At 42.1% G+C, this 16,895-nt stretch overlaps 2 protein-coding genes across 2 annotated transcripts in view; one reads left to right on the top strand and one right to left on the bottom strand.

The window, feature by feature from the left end:
- Positions 1–16,895, bottom strand: part of ARSB (arylsulfatase B) — a 168,172-nt gene that overhangs the window by 32,470 nt on the left and 118,807 nt on the right. The window lies entirely within an intron of this gene.
- LOC109274947 (small integral membrane protein 3-like) lies at positions 12,459–12,803 on the top strand. The gene has a single exon (XM_053907634.1). The coding sequence runs from the start codon at positions 12,516–12,518 to the stop codon at positions 12,801–12,803; it is 288 nt and encodes a 95-aa protein (XP_053763609.1). The 5' UTR covers positions 12,459–12,515.

Genomic DNA, 16,895 nt, shown 5'->3' with positions numbered 1-16,895 from the left:
ACCCCAAACCGGCATTCTGATCTCATGAACTTCTAGTACCACTGGTGTAAGTACTTCCTGGAGAACTCGGTCGTGCAAACACAGGTTGAAGCAGCATAGTGAAAACTCCGTGCTTTGAACAGAAAAATGAAGCCGGTGCCTGTGAGTTATTTGTTTCTCATTTGCTTTGGAAAGAGACAGTCTAGAGAGTCTGGAAGCCCACATTCCAGAGCAGAAAAGCAGACCAGATTTCTGCTGACAGCAGGGTTTTGTCTGTTTTTGCCACGTGAGCTCATTTTCTGAGTGACACTCTACGCTGTTCTAATTCTAGACACCAACAGAACTGCACCTTCAATCACGAAACTGTAATTAGCACACAGCTTTGCGGGTTTATTTAGGACACGTTTTCAGAAAAACACAAGGCCTTCCTGCTGCAGTGAGTGCTACCGGGGACTATATTAGTTAAACCTCTTCAATCAGGACCTGCGCTTGGCCTTCCTGTGCTTCGGGAGTTTCGGGAACTTTCAGTGGCCGACTCCTCTGTTCAGTTGTATCAGAAAATGACTGTGGTTAGACTTCTCCCAAGCTCTCAAACGCCTTGAACCTTTGACATAGTGTTGTTTGCATAAACTTCTTCCCACACAGACAGCTTCACACAGCATAACAACTTAGCAATACAAGAAGAGTGAGGTAAATCTCTGCATAAGATTCAGGTCCTCAAGTGTTGGGTTCAATTACAAACTTGAGGGGTGCTGGGGTGGCTCTGTCGGTTAAGCGTCCGACTTCGGCTCAGGTCATGATCTCATGGTTTGTGGTTTGAGCCCCGCGTTGGGCTCTGTGCTGACAGCTCAGAGCCTGGAGCCTGCTTCGGATTCTGTGTCTCCCTCTGTCTTTCTCTGTCCCTCCCCTGCTTGTGCTCTCTTTCTCTCTCTCTCAAAAATAAATAATCGTTGAAAAAAACAACCTCGAAAAACATGTCTGGAATTGTAGGGTGATAAACCTCCTTGTGGGAGCAGCAGGAGCACAGTAAGGAAGTGCCATCTGACACGTATTACACATTGCCACCTACATTATTTTAGATGGCATCTGTCCAACCAGACTGTACTTTTTTTGAGGTGAGCATCTGTATATTATCCTTGCCTTGTCCACATTTCCTAGCAGAGTGAAACAACAATGCTCAGTAATATTTGCTGATTAAATAATTGAGGACACACATCGATAGCCTGGAACTTTTTTTGGGGTGGGGGCTGTTCTTTTGGTTAGTGGGATTCTGTTCTGGGTAGTGAAAATGCTTCCCTCATTCCCTCCCCGAGAACATCAATTCTATCAAGAGGACACAATCAAACTAGCAGTATAAACTGGGAGGACCCTGAAATTCATCCTAGGAGGCCACTGAAGAGTTAATTTAGTTCTGATAAGAGAATAATGAGGCAAGGCTATAAGGATTACACACAATAGATTTATAACAGAGGTTTTTTTGTTTTTGTTTTTTTAAAGGACAAAAGCAGTGACTGAGGACATTTCAGATGAAGAAATAACCATGTTAACCTCACTGCTTTCTAAACATTTGCATCTGTGAACTGCAGAGGCTCAACATAAAGCAGATTGCCTCTATCCACTGAAAGCCATTCTGGCATGTGAAATTTCTCCTGCATAAAGCAAAACAGATGTGTGAGGTGAGAAAGCAAACTCTCTTCTGGGTGTATCAGCATTTGGAATTCTATCGTTATCTCAAAAACTATATATTGTGTGAAGCGATGAATATGCAATCTTGACCATACAAGATTTGAGTCTCAGAGATTTGAGTCTGAAAACTCAATATCAAAAGCAGACGCTGAATATCTGAAAAACACTAATTATTAAAGCAGACAAAAAAAAAAAAAAAAAAACCAAACCCAGTATATTCACATTTCATCCACGGTTTCTTTTTCTCTTTTCTCTTTTAAACTGGAAGGATATCTGCCAACTGAACTAATCCTGCACCAGAGATTACATATCCAGAATTTTTGGCCGAGTGCTGCCTGGAAGATATGAATTCAGAGCCACTTGACTGTTTAAGTGATTGGAAAAAGTGCCACATCCTTGTAAGCAGTAAAGAGTACCCCAGGGTCATAGGCATATGCGCTGCATATTGGAATCCCTAAGCAAATCAATTTGGAAACAGGAAAGTGCTCCAAGACCGTCCCCCCTTCAAGGTGCGGGGTATTTACAGCATTGACAGAGTGGTATGCAAGTGCTTGGCTGTCTGCTAGGTCCTGGGAAGTGCACAAGTGAAGCAAAGATTAGAGAACAGGCACTGAGCTGAGGAGGGAAACACAGTGTCCTGCAGGGCAGGCCTCCCTATTGTTAAGAGAAGAGTATTCACAGTGGAGAGGAGAGGAGAGTAGACAAGCTCCTCATGGAGCAACGGGTCTGAAACCAGGCTGGGAAAGTAGTTGAAGGAAACTTCAAACTTGATGTACATGTTAAAAACAACAACAACAACAACAACAACGAAAACCATACACATAGATAGATAGATAGACAGGGAATGGTAAAAAAACAGTCAAGATCAACTTGGTAGAAATGATTAAAGTAACCCCAAATATTTGATATGGTCGAATTACAGAAACAAAGTCAAAGTCGGTTTCCCTAGTGTAGTGGTTATCACATTCTCCAGAAACAAAGTCAAAGGAACATTCTGTTCAAACACATGCTGGTGCACACGCCCAGCACCCACAATTAGATGTAGCATTAGATGAAGCTTAGAGGGCTCAAGATTGTCCAGGGCGCATATGAGTTTAATAATAATTGATGATGGTGATAAGTTTATAAATTATGACTGTACCTAGAAGAAACAAGTAAACATATTTCCACTAACACTTTTTCTACTCTTGCAGGAATACACAAAATTCTGTGTTATTTAATTATGCAAATTAGCCTTTAGATACAGCCTCTACCTGAAGCCACCCAGGCATTTATTTATCACTTAAGAAAACCCCACAACAGTGATTTGTACTCTAAAATAATAGGATCATACAGTATCATACGAACCTCTACTGTTTCTCATTTTGTATTTACTATGAGTATCAGCAAAAGAGAGAGTTCTGTTTATCTTCTTCTGATTTCACTAAGTAGAATATATTTTCTGCCATCACATTCTGATGCAGGTTTCCCCTGCTACTGAAAAGCAGAGCGATTCCGTGAAACCTTTCACAAGCTGAAGTAGCATAAATCAAAGAAGTAATTACCACTCATTTACCTGGAAAATTTTTTGAGTGTTCCAAGCTCAAAATATAACGTCTCAGGCTTTTCTGATACCTTAGAACACATCTTGCTAATGATGCACAGAATAAATCGCAATAAAGCACAGATGCTCACAGACGCAGCTCAAAGCTAGGCAGCAACCTGATGCTCAGGTGCTGAGTGTGGTTCCTGGGGAAGGAGCTTGGCAGGCCCACCCTCCCTGCCCAGGGTGCGTTCTGCCTGTAGGAGACCTCGCTGCAAAGCAAATGCCAAATGCTATTCTCGATTTTCACCTTTCTTCGTAAAAGTGAAAACCCTCTTCGGACTTCTTCTGGCTCCTGAAAACGGGTACTAAAGTACGTCATTGGTAAAAGTGAAGCGGCAAAACAGGAATTTTGGAAAGCAGGGGATATCTATTCAAAACCGCTTGAGTGAGGAAAAAGAATTATAAAATGCAAGTATCAAACAGTCTCCAATAAATCACTCAGATAGTAATCCCTTTAAATAGAAAGAGCTCCCAATATGGGTTATATGAATAAACAAAGGCTCCCCATTGCAAAAGGTTGATAGAGTGTTCTCACATTGAATTTCGTGACCACTTCCTCTCTTTCACTGATTGGCAGCATTGTCTGAGATGTCTGTATGCCCGCCACCTCTGAAGGAAAAGATACAGAGCAAAAATGTTCATTGTTAATGAAAGGGGCTGGCATCTTAATAACCGGATGCCATCTGGAGTCTATATAGAGTCTATATAGGTTTTCAGCATGATCGACACTTAAATCAGGCTGGAATTATACGTAACTCCGTGCATATATTTCAACTGTGATTAAGTTCTTTTTCTATGTACATGTGCAATCTCTTATGAAATATTCTTAAAAGCAACCCAATAAGGAAGAAGAATGAGGTTGTGGTTCAAGACAGATCCTCGATGAAGCAGTGAAGAGATATCGAGCCAGTCAGTCCCCCTAGGTGGCGTTGAGCTATCTGCCACTGCATAAGGCCATCGTGCCTGACTCAAATATTCTCCCCACCAGAAATGACCTAGCCCCTCTTTTAAGGCCTAGTTAAAACCCAATCTCTTCTGAAATCTTCTGAGAACTTTATTTAGGAATATTCCTCTCGTTATGTAATGTCTCACCTATTCTTTATTTTCTCTAGTTCTCAGTGGCTCTTCAGCATCCACTGTTGTGTATTATCAGTTTTTGTGAAATAGATCTACATTTTATTTCCCTGATTCATTTATATGCTCTTTGAAGAAACTTTGAAGAAACCTAAGAAACTCTGGGTTATACTCTTCCTGCCCCTATAGCAACCTTGCTCAAAATATGGTCCCTGTATCATTAGAACTGCCAAATTGTTTGATCGAAAGATAGCTTCAGAGATCCTCAAGGGGTGTGGAAGGAGGGCTCAAGAAGCTGCATTTTTAAATGCTGCCCAGGTGATTCTTAGGCACTATAAAGACTGAGGAGCCCTAGATACAAGAATAGGGGAGTGCTGTGAATGTAATCAGTCCCAGGAAGTATTTGTTGAATATAGAGAGGAACACAAAAAGCTGCAAGCCAAACCAAGATTACAACAAAAACAAACAAACCAAACAACAACAACAACAACAACAACAACAACAACAACAACAAATCACATATAAAACTAAAGGTGCTAGGTACTCAGGCCAGTCCCTAAAATATATACAATTATATTCCTGAAGATATGTGGATGTCTCAGGGTATACATTTTTATCAGGACAACATTTCCAGTCTAGGAGATGCCTTATGATCTCATTAGACTGTGAATTGGTAAAGGGCAGGGACCATGTGCCCTTCATTATTCTAATGCTTATGGGGCCCTGCAAAGAAGCTTGACAAAACTGATAAAGGAGCTTAATTCTTCAGCACAGTCCTCTGATTATGCCTCCAAAAGTCGCTGTTTGGCTACCTGAGAACACTTCCCTTCCTTGTGCCACTCTCCGTCCTGCCTACCCCCGCTCTACCCCTGCTCTGAGCACAGTTTTCTGGGCCCTGGATCTCCAGGTGTCTTTTCAAGGTCAAACGGAACCACACTTTGTGCAACTGGGGTTGGCTGAATTCTAAACCCATGCCCTTTGTCCCTTGGTGTTACTCCCGTGATTATGTGACTTACACAGCAAAAGGGGCTCTGTGGATACAACGGTCACTATCAGTGACCTCAAGATAGGGAGATTATCTGGGCTGCCTACCCTAATCCTGAGCCTTTTAAAAACAGTTTTCTCTGGCTCAGAGCACAAAAGTCAGGGAGATTATGGAAGGATTTCAACAAGAGGAAGGTTCTTGCTGTCTTTGAGATGGAGGGGATCACTGAGCAAGGGCCTGAGAACAGCCTCTGGAACAGCCTCTCTCTCTGCAGAGGTAATAGGAATCTCAGTCGTATAAGCACAAGCCACTGCGTCCTGCCAACAACCTGGCTGAGCCTGGCAGTGGAGCCGCCCTGGAGCTGCCAGGGGAGAGCCAAGCCTGACCGCCAGCTTGATGGTCGCCTTGTGAGAGTCTACGCAAGAGCCTGCCCAGACTTTTGACCTTGAGAACCGTGAGATAATAGAGGGGTGCTGTATTAAGTTGTAAAGTGTGTGGTGATTTGCTACACAGCAATAGATGAATACAGCAGCCCTTGGGGAATGTCCACAGCAGTCTTCTACCTGCCTCTCAGTGGCATCAGTTCTCTACTTGGAGAGGCAAAGGAGGGCCTTGGTAGACCAGAAATAAATAGTGGCAATGGTTACTACTGGTGTCCTTGTTCGCCGACCCATTTGACCAACGGCTCCATACCTCCCTGTTTGTGCTGCCCTCCCCAGTCCTGCACATCACCAACCCTTCCCTTCTGCCCTCTGGGCTTGAACTGAATCCTTTAAACTTCAGGACCCCACCCAGCTTTAACATAAGTACGAGAACTATAAATACACACCGTGCAAAACACCCGCACACAGCCCTGGAGCAATCAGTGCGCCTTTAATAATTAGATAACATGACCCGCACAAAATGGACTTGAACGGAAATGAGTCAAATTAAGATCTTTGACACACAACCACGGCTGCACCACTTGAGCATCCCACCTTTCAGAAGTCCTACTTACCTTGCTTAAATTGAATGAATCCATCAAGCAAAACTGCTCTTTTTCCTTTTTCTTTTTTTAAAGATTTTATTTTTAAGTCCTCTCTACACCCAACGTGGGGCTTGAACTCAACCCCAAGATCAAGAGTCACATGCTCCACTGACTGAGCCAGCCAGGCACCCCCAAACCACTCTTATTTCTGAGCGATGGGAAATGATTTGCAAGTGCTTTGTTTGATCCCTTATCATGGCTAGCTCCTGCCCCTGCACCCTCCTCCCACCTTTCTCCTTAAGCAGCTTTGCTCAATCTTCATTTAAGGGCTAACTTTATTCTTTGTGCTTTGCACTGACTAGCTGTTTATATGTACCCCCCACCCACCACCCCAACTCCCTCCAGTTCTTTGGGGGCTTGGGTCACGCCAGGTATCTTTGTATCTCCCCAGGCCTGCCCAGTGGACGTTCATTACTTGTTTGAGGAGTTCACTCTGAGAACCGAACTGGACTTAGAGTTGAGATTTCCTTTGCTGCCAGGTTTGGGGCAGGGGCTTAAGATTCATTGTTCCAGGGACCTGGAGTCCTCCAACCCAGGAGGTTGATAAGAACGGGGAGGAGAAGGAAGCCCCAGATGGAGAGGAGTCAGTGCCTGCCTTGCTTCCCACCCCTCAGCCAGCAGCAAACAGACTTGCTTCTCTAATTTGATCTTTTGTCTGCTTTGGCCAAGGCAGAGCATACTCCCTAAAGAGCAAGAATGAAACAATGCTGTTGCTGTTTCCAAGCAGAGGAAGAGTTGGGGGGGGGGGGGGGGACGGTGTGAAGAAAGCATTTTCCTTGATTTATTTTTATAAATGTATGTTATGAGAGAAGTAGGCAAGAAGATGAAATATGCAGTACATTCTGAAATGTGAAGGAAAGAGTTTTTCTATAGTCTTTTAAAATCTTTTCTACTTTAGCTATTCGCTCACTGAATCACTCAGCAAGCTCTGCATACACCGTGATTGGGGCATGTCTCACTTTGCACAACTCCCAGATGTGCCTGTCTTCTAAACCAGAGGGTCTCCAGGGCAGGGACCTGCGACAGCTCAACCCACACCCAGTTCATCCTCATGCCCCAATGCCTAGCACAGTGCCTGGAGGACAGCAAGAGCTCGGGCCATGGTGCTCGGTGGGCACCAGGGATTGAAAAGGGGCAGCAGATGTAGACAGGAGCAGAGGCTTGGGGCCAGGGGGCTAAATACTTCCAGGAGAAGGGGACAAAGAGCACTGACAAGTGTCATGGAAAGGCCAAGCCAGCTTATTCTGAAAAGGAGCCAAGGGATGTGGAAATTAGGAGGCCACTAGTAACCTACGGGGATGTTTGGGGAAGAGGGTAGTTTGCAGTTGGGTGAAAAGTAAATGGAAGAAACACTCAATGATGGACACAAAGAAACGTTTTAAAAATTCATCAAAATGTACATTGTTGCATGACTAGCGAAATAAACCACAGAATACTATACAGAATAAAGTAGCTCCATAGGAGGGTTCCTTGACCTCAGCATTACTGATATTTTGGGTGGGCAGTTCTTTGTGGTGGCTGTCTTGTGCACTGAAAGATGTGCAACAGCATCCTTGACCCTGGCCTCTGCCTACAAGATGCCAGCAACATCACCACCACAGGCCGCGACCACCAAAAATGTCTCCAGAAATTATCAAATGTCCCGTGAGGGGCAAAAGTGCCCCCAGCTGAGAACCACTGCTCTATATGTACTGACTGGGAAAGATCTGCAAGTCAGATCATTGAGTGGAAAACTTAGGTCACAAAAAAGTTGTTAATAAGCGGTCATTTATATGGAAGAAGTATTTTACACATGCATTCACCCACAGACACACAGACACACAGACACACACACACACACACACACACACACACACTCCATACTATATAAGAAAGTACAACTACAGTGTCCGGAAGGACAAAACTATTAGTGGCAGCCATCTCTAAGGAGCAGACTAGGGCTGGGAGTCAGAGTGAATTTTGGCTTTATTTGTACTGTTTGTGTGGTTTTGTCTGTTTGTTGTTTTTTGTTTTTTGTTTTTTTTTTTAAAGAAAATGGAAATGTACTCGCTGTGAAAATTAGTCTGTAAGTGAATGGAAACTGAAGATCCGGAGAAAGTACATGTTAATTACTCCCTGACAAAGTTTAGAGAGGAAGTGAAATGTGGCCAGAATGAAAGGAAAGAATTTCTAGGATGTGGGAAAACTGAGCTAAATTCAGGCAAGTTACAACTTTGTATAAAGCATTATGAAGAGAGGGGTGGATAACTTCTAGAATGCTTCCACGTATTAGCTCAAAATTTCAACACTGCTTTGCCAGCAATGATTTTCCCACTATAGTTAAATATGCATGAAATGACAGAATTCCTCTTTCTGTTTTTCCATGGCATATTTCTTTAATTTGTGCTTCTTCTTCGGTGTACAGCTTTCTGTAACTGAAGTGCTGATACCATTATGGAAACTGTCACTCTTCAGAGTCGCAAAGACCTGAGAATAAAAGCTCACTTTGACTTGTGTTTGGTCTGGCATGGCTGAGTATGCTGCAGGAGTGTATTTGTTTTTCATTAATTTGTTTGTCATTTTTCTCCATGATCTATGGAACATTTATTTCCCCTGAAGCAAAAGGATCTGAAATGTCAGAAGTTTCTCTTGGTTCTGCTGGGGTAATGAATTGTTGAGAAAAAGAAATTTTTCTTATATGCTATTTGATTGTGGAAGGAGACATTTTGTGACCTTTTGCTATTTTACGGTGATAATGAATTTCCTGACAAACCTGGAAACTTTGGGCTTCTTTATTGAAATAATAAGATTTGAGGAATAACTTTGACCTAGACCTTTGCAGAATTAATCAAATACAGATTTGGGAAAAATTGATGAGTTTGGTCTTTACCGAGACACTCTAATTTATTTCTGTCACTGCGGCAGTAGACAGATCTACACCACATAAAAACATCAAACAATTAACTACAGACCTAAGTCCCTGGACAGAGACTGGTGGGAGGGGTATAGGCTCAGAGACTTCCAGCCTGATCATACTGTTGCTTTATTTCCCTTTTATTTTCTCTTTTCCTCCTTCTTCTATTTTTAATTGCAAAAGTAATTCAAGCTTATAGAAAATCTGGCCTATGCTGAACAGAACTAAAAAGAAAATAAGAAATCATCCATAATCTCATTCTCCAAAGGTAATGGGCCATTAGAATGGATGATTCTAATCCTGTGTTTAATATGCCTATAATTTATAATTGAGATGATACTGAATATAAAATTTTATGTTCTTTGGTTTTTTTCTATTACATATGATGTTTTGTTTGTGATCTCTAAATGCTTTAAAGAAAGACTGCACTGAGTCCTTTTAGTATGTTCTTAAAAAAGGCCCCAATTCATGAGGAAAAAGAAGGAATAGATCTTCTTTGAAGTACTTTAGGAACATCAGATTGTCCCATTGTCTTCGTGCATGTGATTCAGTTTTCAGATTCTCTGACATTATAGACATGTTTACGCCTTTATGTTTGAAAGGTGAGGACAGAAAACAAGCTTGTTGAGTCAGGATGCCAGATGAGCTCACATAAGGATGCCAGGTGAGGGTGCTCTGTGTCTCTCAGATACAGTGACTGACCAACAGGTGTCACAGCTACTGCTTTGCCCGGCCAGACGGATGCATGGATGTCAACACCCATGCCAGAGTAACCTCTCTGCCATTTACATGGGAATGAGCATGGGGAAGACTCCTTCTTCTCCACAGAAGTAGAACCGTTAGTCACCTTGCTCATCTACTTATTCTCTCTGGGAGCTTGTTAGTTTGTCCACACCCATTCCCAATATTCTGCAAGATCTGAGAAGTACTTGAAAAGTGTCGGAACTCAATCCAACTTGGAGTCTCAGAGTCTACCTCATCTTTAGGTAGAAATAGTACCTTATTACTGAGTTGGTAACCACTTCCTGGGCGGGAGGTGAGGGGAGGGGTAGATGTTAAGTTCACTGCCATTTTTTGGAAGTTCAGATTTTCTTCCTGAATGCTGACAGAATGAGAACATCAGGAACAAAAGGAAAAAGGAACTGAGCTACTGAGCTGAGCTCTAAAATCTCCATGCCTTGCTGGACTGAACATATTGTGAATTTTTTTCATCAAACACCAGATTACTTTAGGATCAGAAAACAATTTGGTATTTAGATGATGAGAAAGATCATGTAAAATGGTATCCAGCTAGTCTAAATAGGAGCTCCAGGGGAAATGACAAAGTTTTAATGACAAGTAATACATTAATTACATCATTGATTATATAATTAATATATTAGCAATTATAAAACAGTTCTGAAAGTTAACGTCTTCTATCTCTGTCTTCAACTGCATATCTCACAAAATATTTACTTAGTATTAAATTACATCTTCATACAAATATTTTAAATTATAAATCTTGGACTCCAAATTGGGTAAAAGCGTTCTCGATGGGGGGCTGGCTGCTCCAAGTGAAGTGTGGTCAGAGAGCCAGCAGCACTGGCACCACCTGGGAGTTTGCCAGAAATGCTGAATTAGGTGTTCCCTAGAGTTAGTCAAGTCTAGAAGCTCTGGTTTAGAGTGAGGTGATGGGACAGAACTTTACAATGCACGTATTTTCACCTGGTGATCAGAGGCAAGTTCCTAGAAGATTCAGCAAAGCTGTTAGCCCTGTTCACAGACCGCTTTTTTTCTTCCCCATTAACAGGCTAATTTCTAGAATTTTCTTTTCCTCACCACCTTCCTGGTGGTGAGAATCTGCCCCTGACTGCTGAGAGAGACTATAGCTCAAGTAACCATCCTTGATTTTCTGAAGTGGAAAACAGTGCCAAGGTCATTATCCTCTTGATTTGGGGTCAAGTTAAGATAGAGAAGAGGATGATTGGTCTGAAAGCATCTGAAAGGTTGGAGAAATGCACTGATAATGTAGTGCATTTGGGCAGATTATTTTGACTGATTATTGACTTTAAAACGTGCGTTTTCTCTCACCCACTTACTTCTCTTCTAGAAGTCAAGCAGCCTATAGACAAGGTAAGTCTGAGTGCTCAAAAGCAGGCCTAAGGTCAGGAATGTGTTTGGTTTCTCAGTTAGGGGAATTTAAACTCAACCCCAGTTGGTTTTTAATTCAACGCAATCACCAAACTTGATGAAGTGCCATCAAGTTATCTAAAAGAAAGCAGTTTACTGCACAACAAAAGAGTTGATGTCATCCTAGGAGCTGCCAAACTGTCAACCATTTGGAAAGTGATTTTTAGGGGGGAAAATGTAAGATTATAAAAAGCACGTAGTTCTTAGATTTGCCTGTCCTCTTCCAAGTGTCTGGTGATTTACATGTATCTCTTTCCATTCTTTTTAAATTTGGTTTCCACCGTCAACATTTTCATTTTAAAGGAATTGTGTAATCATTTCAGCTCAATGCAGGATAAATGCTACTCTTTATAATGCATGGAAAGATCAAGAAAAAAATAACCTTATATGCCTTTGAAAATAGTTAAAATTAGAAGAAGGGAACAGTGTGGATTTTTCTTTTTTTTTTAGTTTCTAACATTAAAATGTTTAAACATTAGTTGTTAATAGTTAGAAATCAAGTACTATATTCTAGCTTGTCCAAGAAATAACCCAAACCCAACTCTCAGCTTTCTTTAAATGAAATAGATATATAACCAATAACTTATGTCTCAGGCAAAATATTATAAGCAAGAGTGATACCCGAGTTGAGTTTCTCTCTTTCCTCTTTTATTCTTATTTTCACTTTTGAGAAAGGAGTTAAAAATCAGGTAAGTACCGAATTTTTTGGAAGAAATTATGGAAGAAATTTTTACAAAATGCTATCAAAGAAAGGCTGTGAAATGAATTTTTATAAGTTGCCAAAATAATCATGACTTCCTGATAAGTCACTGTAAATTTATACTCATGTTGGACTCAAGCACTCTTGAGTCTCTTAAACTAGCCATCAAGTAAACCAAATCTAAGTTTTTTACATCTTACTTTACGAACAAACATTAGCTATTGCAAATCAAGTACCTCTGGACAGGTGTTATTACCCTCACTTGGTGAAGCCGCTTGTTATGGATCTTAAACTACGTACACCGCAAAGCAGAGCTCTGAGTACCGGCCCCTCAGCCCAAACGCATCGGCTAGACTTTCATGTGTGTAGACTACAGCAGGAAAGGATTCTGGAGGACACATTTCAGAGTGAAGTAGCATGGATGCCGTCAGCCAGGTCCCCATGGAGGCTGTGCTCCCCAAGCACATCCTGGCTATCTGGGTCATTGTCCTCATCATCCTGGCCATCATGGTCATCATGACCTCCTTATTGCTGTGTCTGGTCACCGCGATCATTATCTGTCACATGCAAACTTATTCTGTCCTCAATGGGACTGAGAATCTCCCAAGAGGGGCAGTGAGGGATGTGGGTGGTGTCCCCTCCCCTAGCCTCTTCCTTCTCAGAAAAGCGACGGACAGGCTTTGTTGTGTGAACTCGGGAGCTTGACACGTGAGAGGAGATCTGAGCTCTTGTTTGGATTTTGCCACTGGCCAGCTGTGTGAGTTCAGTCAAGGGACCTAATTCTGTGGGTTCCGGGTTTCTTTTAAATGGGGATCATGATCTCTGCCCCTTCTGCCTCATGGGGTTGTAAGAACCAATGGTTTGGTGGAGGTTAAAGCTGTTTGCGACTGTGAGCAGCAAACCCACTGCAGATACACAGGTGTTACTGCTGAATGCTGAGAAGCTTTGAAGAGCCAAACAACCTAATTACTGATGGTGGACTTCAAGGTGGTGAGGGAGACACTGGGGGAAGAGGAGCCTTTGCCAGCGCCCCTCCGGTCAAACCAAGCAAAGGCACCCTATCCTCATTCCAAGGGGCCGGCAGCACTTTGGCTCAGAGTTATTTTCTTTGCAGTGCCCCTCCCTCACGTTATGTAATTTGGAGGGAATTACGCATGGCAGGGGAGGGAGATGGGTAGAACTTCCCAGGACCTCTGTGCCAGAATGTCTACAATCAGGAGGAGGGCTCTGCCATTTCTTGGCCATGCAAGGGACCTGGGGTGATGGGCTTCTTTCTGCATTGGAGTCTCATCACTTTGATAGTTGAGCAATGTGGGAAAACACACGGTGGCTGAGTTCCCTGGCCAGCTTTCACGATCTCCAGCCCCCACCCCCTTGTGTGGCCCACACTTGAGGAGCTCTGTCCCCCCACCCCAGTACCTGCTATATCAGCTCTGTGGTATAAAGTGCACGCCCTTCATTCCCTCCCACCAGCACTGCAGCCAATCTAAGCTACAGATTTTAAGAGATCTTCCAGGGGATTTTGGAACTAACTTAAAACAATGATGGTTGTTTAGATGCTATGATCTATATTTATAGAGAGAGATTTCTGGACTGCTCAAGCTTTTGACCAAAATCAGAAACATCTTGGGACTTATTAAATTATGTAACAGCACAGACATCAGAATATTGTGTGGAAGTAATGCTTTTACTTTGGTCTGATTTCATTTATGTACACAGCCAATTTCCAATAAAGTGCTAGAATGAGAAAACAAACAAACAAATTAAGTATCTCTGACATCTGTCTGATCTCTTTCGAAAAGATGTGTTAGGTCGCCTGGGTGGCTCAGTCTGTTAAGTGGCTGACTCTTGGTCTTGACTCACGTCATGACCTCATGGTTCATGGGATTGAGCCCCTTGTTGGGCTCTGTGCTGACAGTGCAGAACCTGCTTGGGATTCTCTCTCCTCTCTGCCCCTCCCACACGTGCATGCACACTCTCTCTCTCTCAAAATACATAAATATTAAAAAAATATCTGGTAAAGGCCTTCCCGAGTCTTTCATTTTGTTCATTTTCATTTATTTTTTTTTAATGTTTATTTTTGAGAGAGAGAGAGAGAGAGAGAGAGAGAGAGAGAGAGGCAAGCAGGGGAGAGGCAGAGAGAGAGGGAGACACAGAATCCGAAGCAGGCTCCAGGCTCCAAGCTGTCAGCACAGAGCCTGATGTGGGGTTCAAACTCATGACCTTAGCCAAAGTCGGACACTCAAACGACTGAGCCACCCAGGCACCCCTCATTTTCCTTTAAATAAAGGACATATATTCGGGGTGCCTGGGTGGCTCAGTTGGTTGAGGATCTGACTTCGGCTCAGGTTATGATCTCATGTTTTGTGAGTTCAAGTCCTGGGTTGGGCTCTCTGCTGTCAGCACAGAGCCTGCCTCAGATCCTCTGTCACCTCCTCTCTCAGCCCCTCTCCTGCACAATCTCTCAAAAATAAACAAACATCAAAAAAAACCAAAACAAAACAAAACAAAACAGGACATATATTCAACAACTGCTTTTTGTCATGCCATGTTCTACATACTTGGGTACAGTAATGAATACAAAAGACAAAAGTGTCTGCCCTTGTGGAGCTTCTATTTTAATGGGAGTGGAAGATGATAAACAAATATTTAGAATATAATTATGACAGACGGTGATATGTGCTCTAAAGAAAGTAATGCAGGCAGGGGCTAAGTGTCAGTGGTGGGAGTTTGCTTAGACAGTGTCTAGAATACAGTGCATTGTCAACATTAGTTTCTTCTCTATATCTCTCCATGTGATTGCTCTCAACTCCTTTACTGTATCATGTATTTAACCTCTTTAAAACTGCTTATTTAGGCGAGAGGGCAACTAATAAGCACAGGTATGGGACACCCCTGACATTTTTTTTTTAATTTTTTTTTTTAACGTTTATTTTTGAGACAGAGAGAGAGCATGAACGGGGGAGGGGCAGAGAGAGAGGGAGACACAGAATCGGAAGCAGGCTCCAGGCTCTGAGCCATCAGCCCAGAGCCCGACGCGGGGCTCGAACTCACGGACCACGAGATCATGACCTGAGCTGAAGTCGGACGCTTAACCGACTTTAATCTGACTTAAAGTCAGATGCTCAACTGACTGAGCCACCCAGGCGCCCCAAGAACACCCCTGACATTTTAAAGGAAGAAGCTAGAGCTGACTAAAAACTCCTTTCCTGAGAAAATAGTATGGGCGCCAAGAAATAAATAAGAGATCTGCTAACAGACTTTCACAAACATTCATAATTTGGAAATCAGGGCAGGACAGAACAGAAAGGAAGCCTTCGGGCGAGAACCTCTTTGACTACTGCGCGTCAAGAGGATTAGGAGTCACCCCAGGCACCTGGGTGGCTCAGTCAGTTGAGCATCTGACTCTTGATTTTGGCTCAGGTCATGATCCCAGGTCTGTGGGATCCAGTCCTGCATCGGGCCCCATATTGAGCATGGAGCCTGCTTAAGATTCTCTCTCTCTCCCTCTGCCCCGCATGCATGTGCTTTCTCTTCTAATATTAAAAATAAATAAATAAATAAAAGATTAGGAGTCACCCACGCCAGGAAGTCCAAGGGCATCTCTAGCACACTAGACAAAAAGGCTGCACGCAGGAGGATCCATCCTAATACAGGGTACAAAAGCACCAGGACAGGAAATGGCCATAGTCACTTGCATACCTGGAACAGAATCCAGCTGACTGCAAAAGGACCATAAAATTGGCTCCCGATCAATGGCTCCGTTGGATACAAAGAAACCACCTAGACACTATTTTCCCTTATGAAGAGGGCCCACTGCATTGGACCACTCTTCCTTATCCACTGGCCATTAGATCACTGAACTGGTTCTATATATCTTTTCTAAATGAGTCCTCCTGCTTTTATATTTGAAATGATTCTAATGGCATGAAAGGTGGAACACAAAGATAATTAATATAGGCAATTATTAGTAAAACCCACCTAATTTACACTCAGTAATAAAATATTAAGGACATGGAACATAATAAAATACACCTAAATATGAAAATATTTCACAACATAAAAGGAGATGAACATATCACTGTAGAGGTATAGGGACTGCATACTTAAGAACTATTTACTGAAGAAAAAGAATCAACTGTCGACCTCAACTTCATGTACTTAACACAATCAATGAAATATTAAATCTACAAAAGAGGCAAAAGATACAGTGATAAAACTGACTTTTTTTTTTTTTAATTAAAAGAGCTGGAAAGCCTATAGAAAGGTAGTGAGGAAAAAATTTGCCATATTACTTTTGAAATGCCACTGGAAGCATTAAAGGGACACAGAATGAGATCTGTAAAAAAATAAATAAATAAATAAATAAATAAATAAAAATTAAGATCAGTGAAGGGGAACTCATCCTGAAATGTGGGGGGGAAATGGCAAAGATATAAAAATGATTAAGAAGAAACGTATGAAGGACAAAGGATATCTAACATACATGTAAGTGGTGCTACTGCCCAAAAGACAGGAGTAAATTGAACAGAGATAAAAATCCCAACATCTGTCAGATTAAATCTTTCCTGGAATGAAAAATCTTGAATTGTGCAGTGCTCACTCTCTACCAAGAAAAACTGATGAAATAAAATCCAAAATACTGGTGACATATGGATATCTAGATATCTGTATCTATATCTATTTTCTAACTATCGATGCCAAAGACAGAACACTATAATTATCTAGTCAAGAAAAGAAAAACTGGATACCTCCAAAGTAAGTATCAGGCTATACTGAGATTACTTTTCTGCAACA

The sequence above is a fragment of the Panthera pardus genome, unplaced genomic scaffold, assembly GCF_024362965.1.
Source record: "Panthera pardus isolate Hobbes unplaced genomic scaffold, ASM2436296v1 HiC_scaffold_2, whole genome shotgun sequence".
In the NCBI taxonomy this organism is placed as follows: Eukaryota; Metazoa; Chordata; class Mammalia; order Carnivora; family Felidae; genus Panthera; species Panthera pardus.
Note: the sequence above shows the minus strand (reverse complement) of the source record. Positions and strands in the feature narration are given on the sequence as shown.